Genomic DNA, 19,189 nt, shown 5'->3' with positions numbered 1-19,189 from the left:
GACCTCACTAAAAATGTCACGAATTGATTTTAAATTCACATTTTCACATGAACTAAAACTTTGGCAGGCTTTTAGATTGTCATAAAACACTTTTAACTGTTCGTCAAACACTTCTAGCCTTTCACTGCCAATAGCGATAGCTCGCTCAATTTTCTGCTTTTTGGTGAGCACCATATTGATTCACTAGGTACTATTTCACAGAAAAATTGTCAATGTTTTTTGCATCAATAATCACTATATGCTATTGATCTCTTGAAGAATGCTAACGCCTATTCTTCAGATTCTTTGAAGAATGCTAATGCCTATTCTTCAGAACCATTTGAAATTGCTTGTGCAGCTCCTTCAAACATCAGGTTATTTGAAATTTGCTAATGCCTAAACTTCAAACTTCACTTCTTTGAAATTGCTTGTGCAGCTCCTTCAAACATCAGGTTATTGAAATTTGCTAACGCCTAAACTTCAAGTCCTTTGAAATTGTCTCAACCATGACACTTTGGTTGAGTGTGACTTCCGAATTAGCGGGAAGTTCTCGAGATCTTGTTGACTTACAGACAAACCCCCAATACCAGGAACCATCAAGTTTCAACAGCAGGTTTGATTATAGATTTATTGAGGCAACTATTTCAAAGTCCTGAAATTACAAAATCAATTAATACATAATTCCAGTTTTTTATAACCACGTAATCTTAATTGCTTTTTAAAATCATTTTTCTCTACGGTTAAGAATCTTTGGAAACTTTGGCTTTAAAGGAAAATTATTTGGTTTAATAAATCATTGTTAAATGCAAAAATAAAAGCACATAAAAAATTACTAAAACATAATATTAATCATAATAAAGTTTCATGCTTAGCTGGCTAAAGCCTTTTAAACTAAATATAATCGTCCTATACACCATTCCATTTAAATAAAATTAACAAATTCTACCTGAAGTTCTTATGGTTTCAAACCCCTGGTATACTAGGGTCGTTCACGCACTATGAGACCAATGATAGGCCCAATTTTGTTCTCCGAAATCTTCACACACTCACATATCATTCAAAAGTAACGAACGTGGGCGCATCAACATATAAACAATCCATGCCGCGTCCATTACTGAAGGAAAGTCAAACAAGACGACATTTGCGCTCAATTTGGGATAATGATAAGGAATTAATTTCGATCTTGATAAACACAAAGCTTCCTCGAAAAGAGGTTAAGACAGATCCAGCTCTGCAATTAAATTCTCAGAGTTTAAACAAAACTTTTTTGGGGTTAACTACTTATCTCATAATTTGTAATTTTCTTATCAAATTTTTGAAAAAAGTATTTATATGTATTGCTTCAAAACTGATTAATATTCGCTGGATTGAAACTGGTCTAACCCATACTGAAAAATCGTGTATCGTATCGTAATACAATTTTCCTTGAATAATAAAATAAATTGGCAGCTCGGGATCAACAAAATTGAAATTAATCTTACAATTTTTCATTATAATATCCGCGGAAAGCTGTCTATAATACTATACGATAAAAAGAAACTATTTTCAGATTTATAATGATGTGATGACTGACCTATGGATAATTACTCTTTGCACTCTCAGCACAATTATTTATCACACAGAGGAACAAATAAACATAAAAAATAGGATCATTAGTTTTATGATTTTTTTGTTTTATGAGTTTTTTTTTGCTTCAGACAAAATATTTTTATGATAAAGGTTGGAAATACCCTATTTTGCTTTTAACAATGTCTGTGACTTTCAAAACATTTAATATGTTACATCAAGGTACTAAATATACATTCTTAATGATTCTATCGCTTTTTTGGCAAATGTACTTTATCCTTTATTCGTCTTACATGCAAAGACTTGCATGAAAACAATATGAAATAATAATAATGTAAGTAATAGCAGCAGACAGGCAGTCTACTAACAGGTCCTGTCCACAACTTTTCTTGCGGTTGACAATTATACACTTAATTGGACAAATCCAGGTTAATAATGTCTGGCAAGGCAGGCCAACCGCTTTTAACTCAACCCTTTTCAGCAATCAGCCGCCATAACGTCAAATTTTTTTCTGACCGAAAGATTCCAATTTGTCAACAATCGGCAGCTGTGTCAAAAAATTGGATCAATTGTAATTTCAGCAGCAGAAAAGCCTCCCTAAACAGAGCGACTGCCGAGCCTAATGTCTGGACAAAAAATTGGCGTCATTAGCCATTAGTATAGTATTATGCAATTTTTTAGGCCACCAATTTAAATGCATAACTTTTTATATTCTTAAAGTTCAACATATTTTTTCCACAATTCTTGATCCAATGAGTACTGATTCGATAATACTTTTAAACGAACGTACTAAAGTTTCAACATTTTTGCTAACAGACAAATGCTTTGTTAAAGTCAAAGGTACACTTTTAAAATATTTTAATACTTAAAAATATTGTCGTTATGCTCTTCATTTGCAAATCTAACCATGGATAAAAGTGCTCTTGTTTTTTTACACTATTTGTATTAAGCATTAACATTTATTCAAAATTATTATTATTAAACTTCGTTTATGGCGAAAACAAGGATGATAACATTTATAAAAGCAACTTTTAATAAAACCTATTAAGTTTAATTTGGTTATAAAATAAGTATTACGTTAAAAGTAAAAATATTTGTATTGGCATTCGGATAATGGCGAAGAAATTGCTACCCTATAGTTACAGGAATCTATTAAACCACAGCAAACATAGAGTACCTATGATACAAAAAAAATACCGTTTCCCACAAAACGTTTTAGACGGACATACGGACAGACGGATATTTCATATTATAAAGTAGCTTCGCTGCTAGAAAATTATTTCTATTTGCTTTATGTTTATTTACAATGGTTAGGCGTACAAAAGACTTTCATCAAGGTAACATAATTTATTTTACAATAAGAATTGTATAATAAGATATATAAGTTATAGGGGGAGATTTGAAATCTGCATCAAATATTAAGGATTTTTTATAAAATTCGTTTTTTCTATAATTCTTTATCTAAAAGCGGAAATGCAATTTAAGATAATTAATTTTGGCATCTGTGATTGGTGGATTTAAAAAATCTGCGCTCTGATTGAATGGCGTACATCATTCAACCAATTAGAGCGCAGGTAGTTTAAAATCCACCTATCCTATTGGTCAAAATTAATTAACTTAAAATGCATTTCCGCTTTTAGATAAAGAATTATACAAAAAACGAATTTTATAAAAAATCCTTAATATTTGATGCAGATTTCAAATCTCCCCCTAACATTAAAATTCCGGAAAACTTATATATCTTATTGTATAAACCTATACGTACTTTCAATTAACTAAAGATAGCTGCTTTTTAAAATTTATTAAAATTTATTTACTCTTATCATATTTTTCAAGATAAAGTTTGATGGTAGACTATAAACAAATCTTTACAAAAACAGTTTTATCAATAATACTTTAATAAAACTTACCATCCTTTAAACTCTAAATTCAATCTTTATCGTCTCTTTTAAAATGTCTAAAACTTTATGACAGAAACTTTTGTATGATATTTTGTAAGATTAAACTAAATTGAATTATTTGCAGAAGGGACTTTACCTACCAAAATGTAATTTTTTAAAAGCGAAGCTTTTCTATAATTATTAAAAGCGAAGCTTTTCTATAATTAGGGTCGGTCCGTCCGTAGGTCCGTCCGTCCGAGATAGTTAGTTTTTATTCGTTAATTTAAGCATGTTAGAATTGTCCTATCGATTTTAAACTTTGCATGGTGATTTCTGTAGTAGTTAGGTACGATTTAGAAAGCGTAGCAACTCTATAATCATTACCAAAATGTCCGTACGTCCATTTTAAACATGTTGATTTTTCTACTTTTTTAACAACAAATTTTTATATGTTCTAATTATCCGTTTGATCTGATATTTGGTATATTGATTCCTGGGACAACAAAGAACAATATTTTAAGCGAAGCAACTCTATAATCAAGCCCTAAAGATGTAAGTATGTCCATAAACATTATCCTGTATCAAGCAGTTTTTCAACAAATTTACTTACAATTTTGCTTCGAATCTTATACTTTTATATTCTGATTATTCAGTTCAGACACTATACAAGTAATAATGTCCGTTTGTCCTACCGTTTCAGTGCTTCGCTTTTATGGATGTTGTCATCCTTGTTTTATTTTTATTTGTATTGATAATGATTACAACACTTCATATTTTTGACATTGTTTTAATAAAATGTTGTAAAATAAATTTTATGATTTGCAGAGAAGACTTTTCAACAGCCTCTGTGGTTTGCTTTCAATGCTCAGGTAAGAATTATGTTTTATCATAGCTTCTCTAATCTAGTAATTGTATTTTTTTTTCTTTTTTTAAAAAAGATGATGATATAGTTAGTGCTCAAAGCAAAATTTTTGGGGGGTTAAAATTTTTCTCCATTTTATCCTTCTAAACTTAATTTACACCTCAATTAAGATTGTTCCCCCTCCCTCAAGCTTGGATGTCCTTAATCAGTTCATATGTATAAAGATTTTTTAAAAGTTTTTGCTTATATATTTGATAAATTACTAAATTGTTTCCCCCAAAGGATTTCTCAATTGGTTCTGGTTGTCCTAAAAGTCAAGTAAATTCTGATTCAATTTCCTACTTGTTTTTGAAGTTATGAGTTTCAATATCAGTAGACAACAATTATCAATAATGATAAACTTTGTTGCAATAGCTACGCTACTAATGGACGTTTTTGTTTAAGTTGTTTTGATAATTATGGACTTTGTTCAACATTCAACGAATATCCTAGATCATAAGTGATAAGACAAAGTACAATATATTGGTAAACACACAAATCAAATGAAGGTTGAAATTATTGTTTGACAAGTTTGGATACTGCTTGTTTTTAATAACTAATAGATTGAAAAAATATAGAAATAGTCCAAATTCATGTACAACAACAACTAATTAACTAATTATTGCTGCGCTTCTTGTGAAGTTAATTATCCTTGTTTTTCCTCCTGAACTAAGTCATGTAATTGGATGAACTTGAAACTTTTTACTTTTAAAATTCAGGGTTAAACATTTATTTATATTTATCCAACATCTAAAGTTTATTTATTAAATGTTTTATAGGATACTCGATGAAATATATATGTATGTCAGGGATTTTAAGAGATAAGACAATGCACGATAAACTAAGTAAATCCTGTGAAGCAACAGATCTATAGTAAAGATGTATATACACACAACTACCTCCCTTCATTTTCAAAGACCTCTCTCGTCTGCTTCTAAATTATTTTCTGCTACTTAGCTGTGTTAATATAAGCTACACCATTGGTTAATTTACAATGACCCAATAGAAAGGTTGCACAAGGCGGTTGAGATAGGGAGAAACAGTTATTTAACCCTTTCTCCCCTAGTATTTTATTCAAATTGTACATCCCCAATGAAGAAAAAAATCACCCTTTCTAAAGATTAAAATTATTGGATGAAAAGTTTGGACGTTGATAGTTTGAACCAACCAATTGATACTTGATATAGGTACTCAAAGTTTTTAATCAAGCTAATAAGAGAACACATTTATAAAACTTTGGGTACAAGTATGAAAAATGTCACCACTCTCCCTGTATGTATTATGTATAAAGAATTTTAAGAACAACACTTCTCTACAAGACATTTATTACTGTTAGTCTAAGCTTAATAACGCAAATTAACACACATTTACAAAATATTTATTCTTCTTAGGTAAATCTTTCAGTCTAAGTAAGAGATTAAAAGTTGCTTTATAATCCTTGTTTAATGGCAGATTTTTATAATTATCCAAATGAAATAAGCTATGTAATGAAAATTCATGAACGGTGCTCTTTCAAAATTAATTCTAGTTATGTTACTTGTGGAAATAATAATCTGTTAAAATCCTATTGTATGGTTTAGTCAGTTTTATTTCATTAGAGCTTTTAAAGCTGAGCTACTTTTGGGTATAATTGTTTTTGTTTCTTTATTAGAAATCATACATTACTTCCTCATTTGCTTAGAAAAGGATTAGGTTATTTTTTGTATTTCACCACACGGACTTTCCAAGTATAGGATATATTTTTGAACTGTACGTTATATCGGGTAAAACTTTAAAAGATCTGAAATCCTCAAATACAGTGAATGGTCGACATCGCCTTTCCCCCTTTTTACCTCAAGTGTCTCTAGATGATTATGCCTATCAAGTAACCCCCCTTCACTTTTTTATGAATAAAATAAGAATTGAGGTGGGGCTCTTTATACACATCCCTTACGGTTGTCTATTCTTGTAATGCCCTAACTCTGAGATGCTACCCTGTACTCAATAAAACTAAACCTAACCTAGACTACTAAAAAAATTCCCCATAAATGCTTTTATTTCATATTATTTTTTTGATGCTTTTTTCTTTTAAATTTTAAAAACATGATATAGGCAGCAAAATAATAAATTAGTAAAGTGTTTATGTACTAATTTATTGTTTTGTATGTAAATAGACCTAACTATACATTGTAATTAACTTGATTATTCACCAATCTAAGCAAGTTAGATACACAAATAGATTACATTGAACTAGGAGAGTTTGTTGAACTATGATAATAAATAGATTTTGGCTTAGTGGTAATTTTATAAAATTATTTTACGCGATATAAAAACATTTTTTTTATAAAATTATTTTACGCGATATAAAAACATTTTTTTTTTATTGTTTGTAGAACCGTCGCTGTTCTATAATTTCTATTCCTTCTCTTTTTCTTTCTCTCTCTTTCTCTTTCTCTCTCTCTCCCTCTCTGTCTCTCTGTCTGTCTGTCTGTCTGTCTCTCTCTCTCTCTCTGTCTCTCTCTGTCTCTCTCTCTCTCTTCTCTCTCTCTCTTCCTCTCTCTCTCTCTCCCTCTCTCTGTCTCTCTCCCTCTCTCTCCCTCTCTCTGTCTCTCTCCCTCTCTCTCCCTCTCTCTGTCTCTCTCCCTCTCTCTGTCTCTCTCTCTCTCTCTCTCTCTCTCTCACTCTCTCTCTCTCTCTCTATCTATCTATCTATTTCTCTCTTGGTATTTAAATTTCATTTGTCATTAATATAAAATATCAATCATATAATAGCTTTTTTTGATAAAGCGGAATATTCACAACTAAGATCTTTAGAAGAATTTAATTTATTATCTTTTCTACATCACAGAAATCTATTCGTTTATGAACCTGCATGTAGTAATTCTGATTACTTTGCCAATACCAAAATACAAAAGAAAGTAATTTTCTTGCGGAAAAACAAAGATACAGAATATGAAAGGGTTTTGTTTTACTGACAGAATTTGTTTATTCTTTAAATACATCATATAACAAGGGTGACAGCGTACATAAGTAAAAATGCACACAAAAATAAAAGCTTATAAAATTACAAAAAGGGCTAAATGACAACATTAAAAATAAATTTTGTATTATTTATACTTCATTAACATTGGAGATTAAATTAAAACATAGTCCACTGTTTTCCTTTTCCTTGCCAATCTTAACCACTATTGAACAGAATCATCCTTGTTATAATTATTTGTCTATCTTTGTTAACAAAAATATATGAAATTGAACCTTAAAGTTACTTGATTCATTGCATTGCATGAGATGCATGGATCACAAGGGATAGGATTGAATTGATTTATTAATCACAGACAAACTTATACTTTTAGTATATAGTAGTTAGGGTAGATGGAAAAGCAGGACACTGCTGGCTCATACAACCCAATCAAGATATAATTTGAGTTCCCACGAATAAGAGAATGTTTTTATGAAACTTTGAGAAACAGCTGAATTTTCAATCCAATATCCCCCCCCCCCCTTCCCTGAAAAGATGTGAATTAGCAATGCAAATAGTCCCATTCTATACCCATTCTCAAGTATAAGATGGGTAGATTATCCAGGGACATATGGATAGGACACTGGAAAATACATGTAAGTGTAAAATGATAAGAGGGAGAAACCCTGTTTAACTTTATAGTTGTTATTTTAACAACATAAGACTGTAGTCAGAATACCATTATTAGAATAGAATTTTTGTATATTAAAAAAATTTAACTTTGACTTTTATTCATTTATATTCTGATCATTCAGTTCCGACACTATACAAGTGTTAATGTCCGTTTGTCCTATCGTTTCAGAGCTTCGCTTTTATGGATGTTGTCATCCTTGTTTTTTAACAATGACATGTTAAATAATAAGTCAGCTGTTACCATTTTCAATGTATACCATGTAGTAGACAACATATGAATGAAACTATCTGTGGACAAAATTTCACAGGAATTGTCCTTTATTCCTGTGGTTACTAACCCATTCTTAAAATTAGATACGGTGTATTCCAATTTTACTGAGAGAAGATGTTTCTTTATTACATTTAAAAGAATCTAATTTTTAATTTAAACTTTTGGAGCAACACAAGTTTTCTTATTTTGAATTAATAGCGTATCTAAACGTTATTGATAATTCAAATTCTACTCTATAATTCACTTTATCTGTCCGTCTGTCAGTTAGTTACTCAGTCTTTCACTTACAAGGTAAATGCAATTTTCTCGGCTGCTATATGAGACTGACTGCTGACTTTTAAGATAACCATAACCAAAGAGCGTCCAATATATGTAGAATTTACTTTGCACGTTGGTCTGTCAGTAATGCTGCAATAAAAGTATTTTATATTTATCATTCTTCCTCTCTATGTTTATGGCCTAATATTTGCCATACAGCACCTTTAAATTCTTTTTGAGGGATAATCACCCCTCCCCTATTATTAGTTCAAGAAAAAAGGGTAGTTGGTGAAGAGAATTTTTTTAAAATAATTAGTTTCGCTGTTTTTTAGATCTTTTGTGACAAAAAAAATGTAATGTATAAAATTATTGTTAAATAATTCGCAATGCAGATTGTTGGAAACCATTTGAAATTCTAATTGTCACATGATTCAAATTTCGAGTACATGCTCAGAATAATTAAATAAATTTCCTGTTACATTGAAATTATATTGTATTGTACAAGTTGTTGCTTCGCCTCTATCCCCTCTGGGTTTAGCTAATGGAGAAGTTGGGGAAATCCTCACATTCAATCTTTTGTAGAAAAGAAAATAATAATAAACTTAAAGTTGGGGTTCTACGTAAATATTATTGGTTTTCCCTGCCCAAAAATTTGGATCTTTATATAAAAATGTCTAAAAAGTATCTTGACTTACTATAATAAAACATGGATGACAATATCTATAAAAGCGCACTTTTATTTCAGCACTTTATAAGCAAATCAGTTGCTTCAATTTCGAAATTTTTTCTAACAGGAAGCTTTTTGGTTTCAATAGGACAATTCTAACATGCCTAAATTAGCGGACGTAAGGATTGACCCTAAAAATAAAAAAGCTTCGATTTTACGATTTTTTGTATATTTTAGATATTGAACTGGATGAGACATCAGAGGACGAACAGATAGGACAATGTCCAGGTGAGAAAAAGACAATGGTAAAACTTTTTTTAAAATACCAGCGGCTACGCCCCTAGAAATCTCTAGGGGCACTTAAGGTAGGAGGGGGAAAAGTCGACCTCATCCCATTTTACATTTGAGTTTCGAAAAATAAAATATTTTGGGGGGGAAGGGGGATGAAGACACCCTCCCCAAAAATAGTTTAAAACCTTTCCAGGACCTATAAGAAGTTTTACTGTAAAGGAGAACATTATCGGTTCAGCGGTTAGCGAGATCCTTCGGGACAGACAAAAAACGGTTACTACTTTATATAATAGGATTAATAAAAGTATTAATAAAAACCATGTTTTTGTCATACGCACCTCCAAATAAAAGGTGAAAGTTTTATTTGGATGTTGTACCCTCCAACCAAAGTAAAACCTTGGACGTTCTTGATTGCTTTTTACATGTTATTCTAGGTTAAGAATGATAAAAAATTAAGAAGATGACTGTTAGCTGTCCACAAAGTGTTTTAAAGGGGAAAAGTTAGTAGTGTTATGTGTTAAGAAAATAAAAATTACATTATACTAATTATTATTCTTATTTATATAGAACTAGGGATAACTAAGCTTTTATTTGCATTCACAATATTTATTTTAAACACTTACATGAACGTAGCAAGGAGGGGGGTGGGGTAATCATTTTCATAAAAAAATGTATTTGTGGTGTGTATATTTTAAACAAACCACTTTTTATCTTGAGTCACCCTTGGCTGTTTATTATTTTACTGTTTTTACAGTATGTGATGAAATAACATTAAATTCGGTCAATTTTTTATTAAAGTTTTCCAGACAAAGTTTTATAAGAACATATATACTTATAAGTTGTGTAAAAACTGCATTAAACACTTTATTAAAAAAAACACCACATGATTAAAATTTTACAAAATTGTTGAATCAATGTCCTTATTTCAATTACATAAATGAAATTAAATAGCAACACTGAAATTTAATAACACCATAGTGTTGAATAAAAAGCTTATATGTAAATAAAGTTATAACTGTGTATTTTTGTAGTGAAGATACTCTAAAGACTGTACTTTGTTGTCCTTAAATTTATAGTATTTCAAAAGTTTTTTGAATTAAATTCTTGTTTTTTTCTTCAGTTTACCATCGCGCTTTATAGTTACGGTACAAAGTTTTTCAAAACTCAACCATGTGACGTCATGAGGGAGATATCAAGAGAATTGGGAAAGAAAACCCCTAATGGATAATCACTCATTTTTATTACTTTACATGGCTGATTTTTGAGAGACTTTGTCCCGCTACCGCTTCATGTGGGCTTAATTGATCTTGTTGAAATAAAAAAATCAGATTTAAGGTTAATTAATAAGCTTATGAGATGATTAGCGAATCCTTAGATTTAATGCAAAATTTGTGTGAATCTTTACAAGTTAAGTTTTTGCTTATACTTTATTAATCCGCTACAATCACATGTCTTATAAGTGTAGAATTTGTAGTAGCGCAGCTACATTTATACAATTCCAGTTTTCACGTCCCTAGCCTATGGTAACATCTTCGTTTCTAAAACAAGGTCAAATCCTGCATGAGACTTATATAAAACTTCCATGACCAGTGGATATAGTTGAGAAAGCCCAATCTGTCCCGATTTTGTATCACTTTTAAAAAGTGCGATTCCTGTGACGTCATATAAAAAGGGAAGGGGGGAAGAAAAATCTCTTCCCTTTTCTCCCATAAAAATCGGGACAGATTGGGCTTTCTCGATATAGTTATGTGAGTGGAAAAAGTCGCTCAAAAAATTAGCATGTGACGTCATAAAAATTAGGGATTATCCATCTCTTTTCAGGGGTTTTCTTTCCCACTCCTCCTCTACTCATCCCTAATTTTTATGACGTAAAACATTTTTTGAGCGACTTTCTTCACTCACATCCAGAGCATAGAGTGGTGACTTGCCCTAGTGTATTTAATATTTATGTAACACAAATTAAAAGAGATACAGACAGACAGAATAAATTAGTGAATACACACACATACATACTTAATTATTAGAAGCGAAGCTTCTCTACAACAACAATTACCCAACATTCACTCGTTAAGAAAATCAAAAGTAATTTCTTGTTTAATATAGAGTTTAAGGATTTTTGTAACATGTTTTTTATAGAACTCCTGAACTTTTTAACAAAATGTATTGAATAGTAGATGACAAAATATGCCAATATATTTGTTTTCAAAGCATGATACTTTATGGCTGCTATGCCAATGAAAATAATTGATCTTGTTAAGACACTGCATACATTAATATTGCATAATATAGAATGTATATATTTCTTATAATTATACTTATACAGCAAAATTATGTTCTTTGAGGGTTAAACCAATATTATTCTTAGATATTGTAAATTACTTAGCTATTTTTATTATATTAAAGTTATAACAAATGACAATATCTCTTGTAAAACATTGGCTACTTTGAAAACTTCAATAGGTTGTAGTAATTATTAACCTTTAATATTAAAATTTTACATAAAGTCTTTTTAAAAAATATAATTTTTTATTTGTCCTTCAAAATCTCTAATGAATAAATAACTAATGAATCAATTGATGTCTTCATTGCAGTGAAGCTTCACGTAGGTCCCGGGATAGTTTAGAGTAATTTGAATTTTAGTCCAGTACGAGTTTTAGGCTATTTTGTACCCAAACCACAAAATATCAAATAAAGAGCCTCTACTCAAAGATTTTGTGCTTTTAAAAGAAATATAGCCTAATTTGTTATTCACTCTCTTAAATTTTTTTCCGAATATTTAGCAATTTTGAATACACTTCTATTCCAAAAAAATCAGTTACTTTCTTAAAAAGAAAGATAATACAGTTAGGGAGTTGAATCCATTTTTATAGAAGCAGAAATATAATATATGATTATGGTTTGGACCCTCTAAAACTGTAATCTACCCTTCCACTTTCCCCTCTCTTGGTGAAGATATCTTCAACGCCGATGCGATTTTTGAAATATAAGATTCCACTTTTGTCTCTCTTGTTGAAGATATCTTCACCAAGAGAGGCAAAAGTGGAATCTTAAATTTCAAAAATCGTATCGGCGTTGAAGATATCTTCACCAAGAGAGGGGAAAGTGGAATCTTACATTTCAAAAATCGTATCGGCGTTGAAGATATCTTCACCAAGAGAAGGGAAAGTAGAATCTTACATTTCAAAAATCGTATCGGCGTTGAAGATATCTTCACCAAGAGAGGAGAAAGTGGAAAGGTAGATTACAGTTTTAGAGGGTCCAAACCATAATCATAGATTATATTTCTGCTTCTATGAAAATGGATTCAACTCCCTAACTGTAATAATTTTCCTTCTTTTTTGTTTGTAAATAGTTATAATTGAAAACAAACATGTCATGATTGTTCTAAAACTATAGACTATGTTATTATTTTTAGAATTGAATAAATTTTGCTTTTTAGGTTGGTTGAGACCGCCAGTAATTTTTCCTTCAACTTCAGGAATTTGAAATATCCTTTTACTTTAATTTAAGGACAATGACGCTTCATAAGGGCGAAGCTTTTTAAAGAATAATACAGAAAAATATGTGAAGTTTAAAAAAAAATTTGTAAAAAGGAGGGATTAGGATGATTAAGCAATCGGAAAGAGTGTTTAGGCTTTGTTTTGTTCCATCTTTATAAAAAAAACAAGGATGACAACATCCATAAGTAGCGAAGCACAAAAATTATAGATGGATGTCCGGAAAAACATTACTTTATTGCAGTTTCATAAAAAAAAACATTAAACTAAAAAATCACGAAACCTTATAAGATTTATAACGTGAAAATCTAGGAATCGATCTAGCACCTCGGCAAATTAGCAAATCTTATTCAAACTTTGTGGGGATATGTAAATTGTGAAATTATTTAATCCCTAAAAATATCAGCAGTCTATCTCAAACAGGAATAAAGAAGATCATGAAACCTAAAAATCTAGGAATCAAACTAGCAAATCTCAATAAAACTTAAAAGTATGCCTAGTATGAAAGTATTCAATCCCTGAAAATTTCCGCCGTCTATGCTGAAAAGGAGTTGAGAAAATCATATAAAGAAGGACAGACGGACGGGCGGACATTTCGAGTTATAGAGTAGCTTCGCTACTAAAAAAGTAATGGGATGTCTAGTGTCTCTGTGTTTGTTGGCAGCTAAAGATCTCACTAACCGCTTGACTGATATGGTTCTCCTTTACAGTGAAGCTTTTATATGTCCATGTTTATAACAATTATGGTGTATGGTACCTCCACCCGCTCAACAGAAATCGCCACCCAAAACATTTTGGTTAACTTTAAAAAACACTAAAATTGAAAATGGAGGGTCGACTCTCCATAATCCTTCAAGTGCTCTTAGGGACTGGAAGGGGCTTAGCCGCTAGTATGCATATAAAGTATGTATGTTGCGTCAGATAAGAACGAAGGACAAGCAACACTATCAACAATTAAGCATTGCTACTAAAAAGAATACTATTATTCTAAATCAATAATATAAAAGTTCAATAATTATAAAAGAGAAAGTATTGGTTATTCTTTTGATAGTTATCACTAATGCAATCATAATTGTTATCTATTGGAAAGTTCTAGTTTTTAGTAGCGGTGCTCCTTTAAGATTGGGGTAGGACTAATTTTCCATCCATAAGTCCAGAATATTTGTCACCCAAAGATTTTTTTAGCAATTCTGACATCTGTATTCGATTTTTCGGGTATAGTCCATTTCGTGACAACACCTCTTTAGGGGCGTTTCTTCGGATTTGCACAGTAACTTTTCTCCTATTTCTAGCACCTGCGGTGGGCTCTAACCTAACCTACCCTAACCTAAAATGAAATAACCTATCAAAAGCTAGTGGGAAAATACGACGAAACTCCTCTTAAGAAGCGTTGTCATGAAAGGGACTTACCCGATTTTTCTTTTAAAACTTAGCTAGATATTGATTCGCAATCAAGAAAAATAAAATAGTTTGGCAAATAACACCTGCATGAAGAAAACACTGTAAAACTGTATGAAAAGAAATCAGTATTAAAATTATATTGCAATAAATCTTGTGGGTAGTGGTTGCTTAATGGTTAATTTATCACACTTTAACATAAACAAAACATTTAATAGTATTTTATTACCACTAAATTACTTAGAATTTAGAATTAATTCAATATAAAATGGATGAAACTGAATTAAATCAATAATACATAGAAAAAAAGCTATCGTATTGACTATCTTTAAACTATCTTGATAAGTCTAATATAAAATCATAAAAGATTGAACTGTCATATCAAAATGAGTATGTTAAAATTGAAATTAATATGATTTCAATAAACGTCCAAATTTTCATATTGAGTTCATGAAAGATTTAAATTTTTTTTTAAGAAACAGCGTATAGTGTCCAATAAAAAATGACGTCATACAATAAAAATTACCAATGATGGCCAGTATACAATTTACCATTGGTCATTTACAATATATTCTGGCATATCGTTAATCAATTTGTATTGTATGCCGTCATTTTTTATTGGGCACTGTACACTGTTTCTATGTTTAGTGCTATCCTTAACGTTAATAGACTCAGGAATTACGAATGGACGTGCAGACGAACACACAATCCTATTATATAAAGGATTTAGTTTTTTTGTCTGTAGCTTCAGATTTCGATAACTACTGAACCAATTGAGCCCACCGTTTTGAGGACCCTTCTTACAGATCCCTTGATGGTTTTAAGCTATTTAATTCTTAAATCTAAGTTTGGTTTAAGGTTATGTTTCTACTTTTCTTACTCCTTCGAATACAGAGCCCCATATATGCTAGGAGCGCAGTCGCTAGTTATTATATAAAATCTGAACTACTTAAGATAAAGGATATTTAAAATATTTCAGTTTATGATGGTTGCATTAGTATTCTGGACTCTGAGGGAACTATTCTTGTTCAGGGAGGGATTGTTTATTCACTTTGCCAAAAGGTAACAATTTCCACCAGGTATAAAGGGACAGGTCAATGGAATGTGAATTAATATTATCCCCAATAATTTCACATTAAATGCTGACTTTTGTAGCTCACGCATTTTTTACTACAAATTTATCTTACCTTCTAATTTTTGTGTGTTTTATTTTTTGCCCTTTGACGGAAAATTGTTATATTGAAAAATGAACGGGATGTAGAATGATCTATGGACCATTTGTCTATCCTATTATACCTGATTTATTCTAAATAGATTTTAAAAACTTTGTTTCAAAATATGCAGGAATAAAATGTTTCGTAAATAAATTGAAAATATTAGAAAAAAATATATTTCTAATAGATTTAATGCTCTAGTTAGTCGGTTAGACACGATAATCACGATGAAATTATACTAGAGGAAGATTTTATCTATATTCAATCACATATTTATCCAAAAATACGAGTTAAATTTTGGGACGCCAATATTTTCTTGAAGGCTACCTTTTAAAGAATTTTAATTATCCAAGATGGCTTATTTATGGGTGACCAAAAGAAATCAAATGCCCCTTTAATATCAAAATGTGTACTTTATTTTTGAGGAGCTGATTTTCTTGACAGTTTAAGTATACCAATATTTGTGAAAACAACTTAATAGACTTGCATAAATAGTATATAATTTAGTGCTAAAGCCTAAAGAATAGTCTGTTTGTCTGTCTGTCTTAATATTTACCCCTGTGTCTTTCCTATCTTTTCATATCTTTAAGCAGTTTTATAATCATGGCTCATCCATTTTTTAAAATCATTTTACTTTATAAGTAGTTTCACCGTTAATAAAGTATTTTAGGGAGTTTTGCCTGTACAATCATATAAGTTACTTAATATCAATGGATTTAATTATAAACTCTATATTTGTTTTTAGTATGAGAATATGACTGATTATGTTGAAAATTTGATTGGAAAACCAGGTACATATTAAACAAATACATTTAGTACAGGGTGATTAATCTTTCAACAGATTCTAAATATTTTATATAAAAGTAACAGGATGGTTCACTCTATCTATTTATCTGTTTATCTATATCATAAGATTTTGCTAACAGCTGGTTCGATATGGTTTTCCTTTACAGTAAATCTTCGTATATGTTCAGGGAAGGTTTATAACTATTTATAACTAGCCCAGGCTAAAAAAAAACTGGTTCTAATCTTATGATGGGCAATTGTCAGTAATACGATACTATACAGGATTTTTGATAAGGCTGAAAACCGGTTCTTGTCTTTCGGATATTAATCGGTTTCAAAACAATACTTAAAGACATCTTACGCATTTATGTTTTTTTGCTGCAAGTCTTCTAATATTGAATACAAAAAATTAATGTTAGAGTGTTGTTTAGTTTGGTTATAATTAACCCTGTACGTACATATATTTCATTTAATCAAATGTTTAAGACGAAGCCCATTTTGTTCCGAATTTGTATCACTTTTGAAAAGTGCGACTCCAGTTACGTCATATTTTTCTTTCCCGAAAAAGGGAAGGGGGAAAGAAAAAAAGGGAAGGGGGGAAGAAAAAAAGAGATGAGAGAAAAGGGGGTTTTCCCCATCTCTTTTGAAGAGATTTTCTTCCCCCCTTCCCTTTTTCGGGAAAGAAAAATATGACGTAACTGGAGTCGCACTTTTCAAAAGTGATACAAATTCGGAACAAAATGGGCTTCGTCAATGTTTAAACATAATTACAATTACAGACATGATTAATTATTTTCTGCAAAACACAATATGTGTTAACATTCATAATTCTTTTTTACATAATAATATCACTTAAATTAAGCAATAACTTGCTATAATATGAATAGTTTTTATCTGGGCAGCAATGAATTTGAGGTTTTGTAACTTCTAAAATCAGCTGGATGTATGTTTGATAATGAAAGATAATTTCTGATCAGTTTTGTGATCACACTTTTATCGGATATAAAATGCGGTACTGACGCGATGCGCGGCTGCCAATCCTAGTTTTCAGAATAGTTAAATTAAATATTTCTAAATAATGAAATGAATTTTATTTACAGGGAAGGTTTTATGTTGTAAAGGACAGGACTGTATGCCCGAATATTTAAGGTAATTTTGTGTCAGTTTTATAATATATGATATACGTCAACTATTTACGTTTCCAATCATGAATTTAAAGAGACGAGACAATGGTCGTTAAATGAATAGGCATCCCCAATGATGATAAATAAGATTAACAAAGTTGTATATTAACTAATCAAATTCAATAAAAGTACCGAAAGTTTGTAAGCCAACAAATAATATAACGTAGTCACAAAATTTGGGTTAACAGTGTAATTTACAATCCAATGTCCCCTCCCTCCAGGTTTTCCAATACCCAAGGTCGAAATATCCAATAATTCCAATTGATGTATACCCAAAACCAATTACCTCTTTTACATATGTTTTGTATACACTCTGTTAAACAAGGGAATTATTATGTTGACACATAAGTTTAAAGATTGGCGTTTATATAATTAATGTAACTATGTAGTCATAATATTGATATGCTGTTATAAGATATTCCAGATGTTGATGTGGAATTTTATTTGCAACTCAAGTCCATTCACCAATGTTAAAATATTTAAACATGATATTTCATTTTCATTTGGTCGCTATTAGTCATATGTTAAAATCATGCAAAACTTTCTTTTCATAAACGACATCATTGCAATTATCTATTTTTACTAGGTGAATTTTTAAAAGAGTGGTCTCAACTAGAATTTGTTTAATTTTTTTTTAAAGATAATTAGAATACTGTAATAATATTATGTTAGTAGGGAAGCTGAGAAACATGGAGTTGGGTACCTTTATGATCTCAATATAGAAGGTAAGAAAATGAAATATTCTTTAATAAAAAGTTGCTTTTGAAGTCTTTTGAATATTTGGTAATTATGTCTGAAAAGAGAATTATTCAGATTTCTAATTTGTTTTATGAAATTGCAGCGACTCTTTCAATAGATTACATCTTTACTTTTATCTGTCCTTTTATACTCAACTATTGTCCTTAGTAGTATTTTATATATTTAAATGCAGTTTATTGTATCTATAAGATCAATATCCAGGTAAACTTTCTTCAACAGACCTCAGTCAGAACACACACAAACAGTATAATATTCTATGTTTGTTATTCACAAATAAAAAAATAAAAAAATTGGTGTTAAAATATGCTACATTATCTTATTGGTTGCCTACTGTTTATAGCTTCGCTTTTAGGTAGTGAAATTGTGCTTGTATTATTTGTACTTTAATTAAAAATAGGTTTAGTGATTTTTTTTCTTGTAGGATAAAATATATTATGTATTTAAAATAAACTCCATTAGTTCAGAAGCTACAAATAATTTCTCTTGAATTCTATAATAATAGGAAATATTTATATTTAGAACAGCCACCATTAGTTCAGAAGCTACAAGCAGACCCTCCTGAGTTCTGTAATAATAGGAAAATAGCTTTAAATTAAAACACTATGAAAAAAAGAACAAAAAAACTTACTATCCTCATAATCTTTAATATGAGTCTAATACATTTAAACCCTTATATTACTTAATAAATATAACTGATAAATAATTAATACGACTAAACAAAAAGGATTTTAAGATATATTTTTAATAAAGCTTTTTATTAGTGCCTGGTTGGAACGAAGAAACTTATTTAGTTTAATTTTAACTTTAATTATGTATACGCTTTTAAGTTAGACTGTTAATTATAAAATAAATAAAATGATAAATGGTTTGTTTTCTGGTTGAGAAATTATTCTATATTTATGGTAAG

General features: G+C 30.3%; 1 protein-coding gene across 2 annotated transcripts; it reads left to right on the top strand.

The window, feature by feature from the left end:
- Window positions 1-1,516: 1,516 nt before the first annotated feature.
- LOC145325015 (uncharacterized) lies at window positions 1,517-19,147 on the top strand. 2 transcript variants are annotated; one of them, XM_080167804.1, is made up of 11 exons: window positions 1,517-1,604; window positions 2,861-2,882; window positions 4,251-4,294; window positions 9,391-9,441; window positions 12,884-12,922; window positions 15,319-15,401; window positions 16,299-16,344; window positions 17,440-17,488; window positions 18,199-18,248; window positions 18,802-18,859; window positions 19,044-19,147. In XM_080167804.1, the coding sequence occupies exons 1-11, from the start codon at window positions 1,544-1,546 to the stop codon at window positions 19,111-19,113; spliced, it is 573 nt and encodes a 190-aa protein (XP_080023930.1). In that variant the 5' UTR covers window positions 1,517-1,543; the 3' UTR covers window positions 19,114-19,147. The 2 variants fall into 2 exon arrangements, with proteins under 2 accessions (XP_080023930.1, XP_080023929.1); XM_080167803.1 differs by having other exon boundaries at window positions 18,196-18,248.
- Window positions 19,148-19,189: the final 42 nt, after the last annotated feature.

Source organism: Acartia tonsa, chromosome 7 (genome assembly GCF_053477335.1).
Source record: "Acartia tonsa isolate MP-2025a chromosome 7, ASM5347733v1, whole genome shotgun sequence".
Classification (NCBI taxonomy): domain Eukaryota; kingdom Metazoa; phylum Arthropoda; class Copepoda; order Calanoida; family Acartiidae; genus Acartia; species Acartia tonsa.
This window is presented reverse-complemented; position numbering and strand designations above follow the sequence as displayed.

Excerpts from the sequence above, each read along its gene's own strand:
- LOC145325015 (XM_080167803.1), top strand. The coding sequence starts at position 1,544 with ATGACTGACCTATGGATAATTACTCTTTGCACTCTCAGCACAATTATT. Across the intron at positions 4,295-9,390 it reads GGTTTGCTTTCAATGCTCAG|ATATTGAACTGGATGAGACA; the intron begins GTAAGAATTATG and ends TGTATATTTTAG. Across the intron at positions 9,442-12,883 it reads ACAGATAGGACAATGTCCAG|GTTGGTTGAGACCGCCAGTA; the intron begins GTGAGAAAAAGA and ends TTTGCTTTTTAG.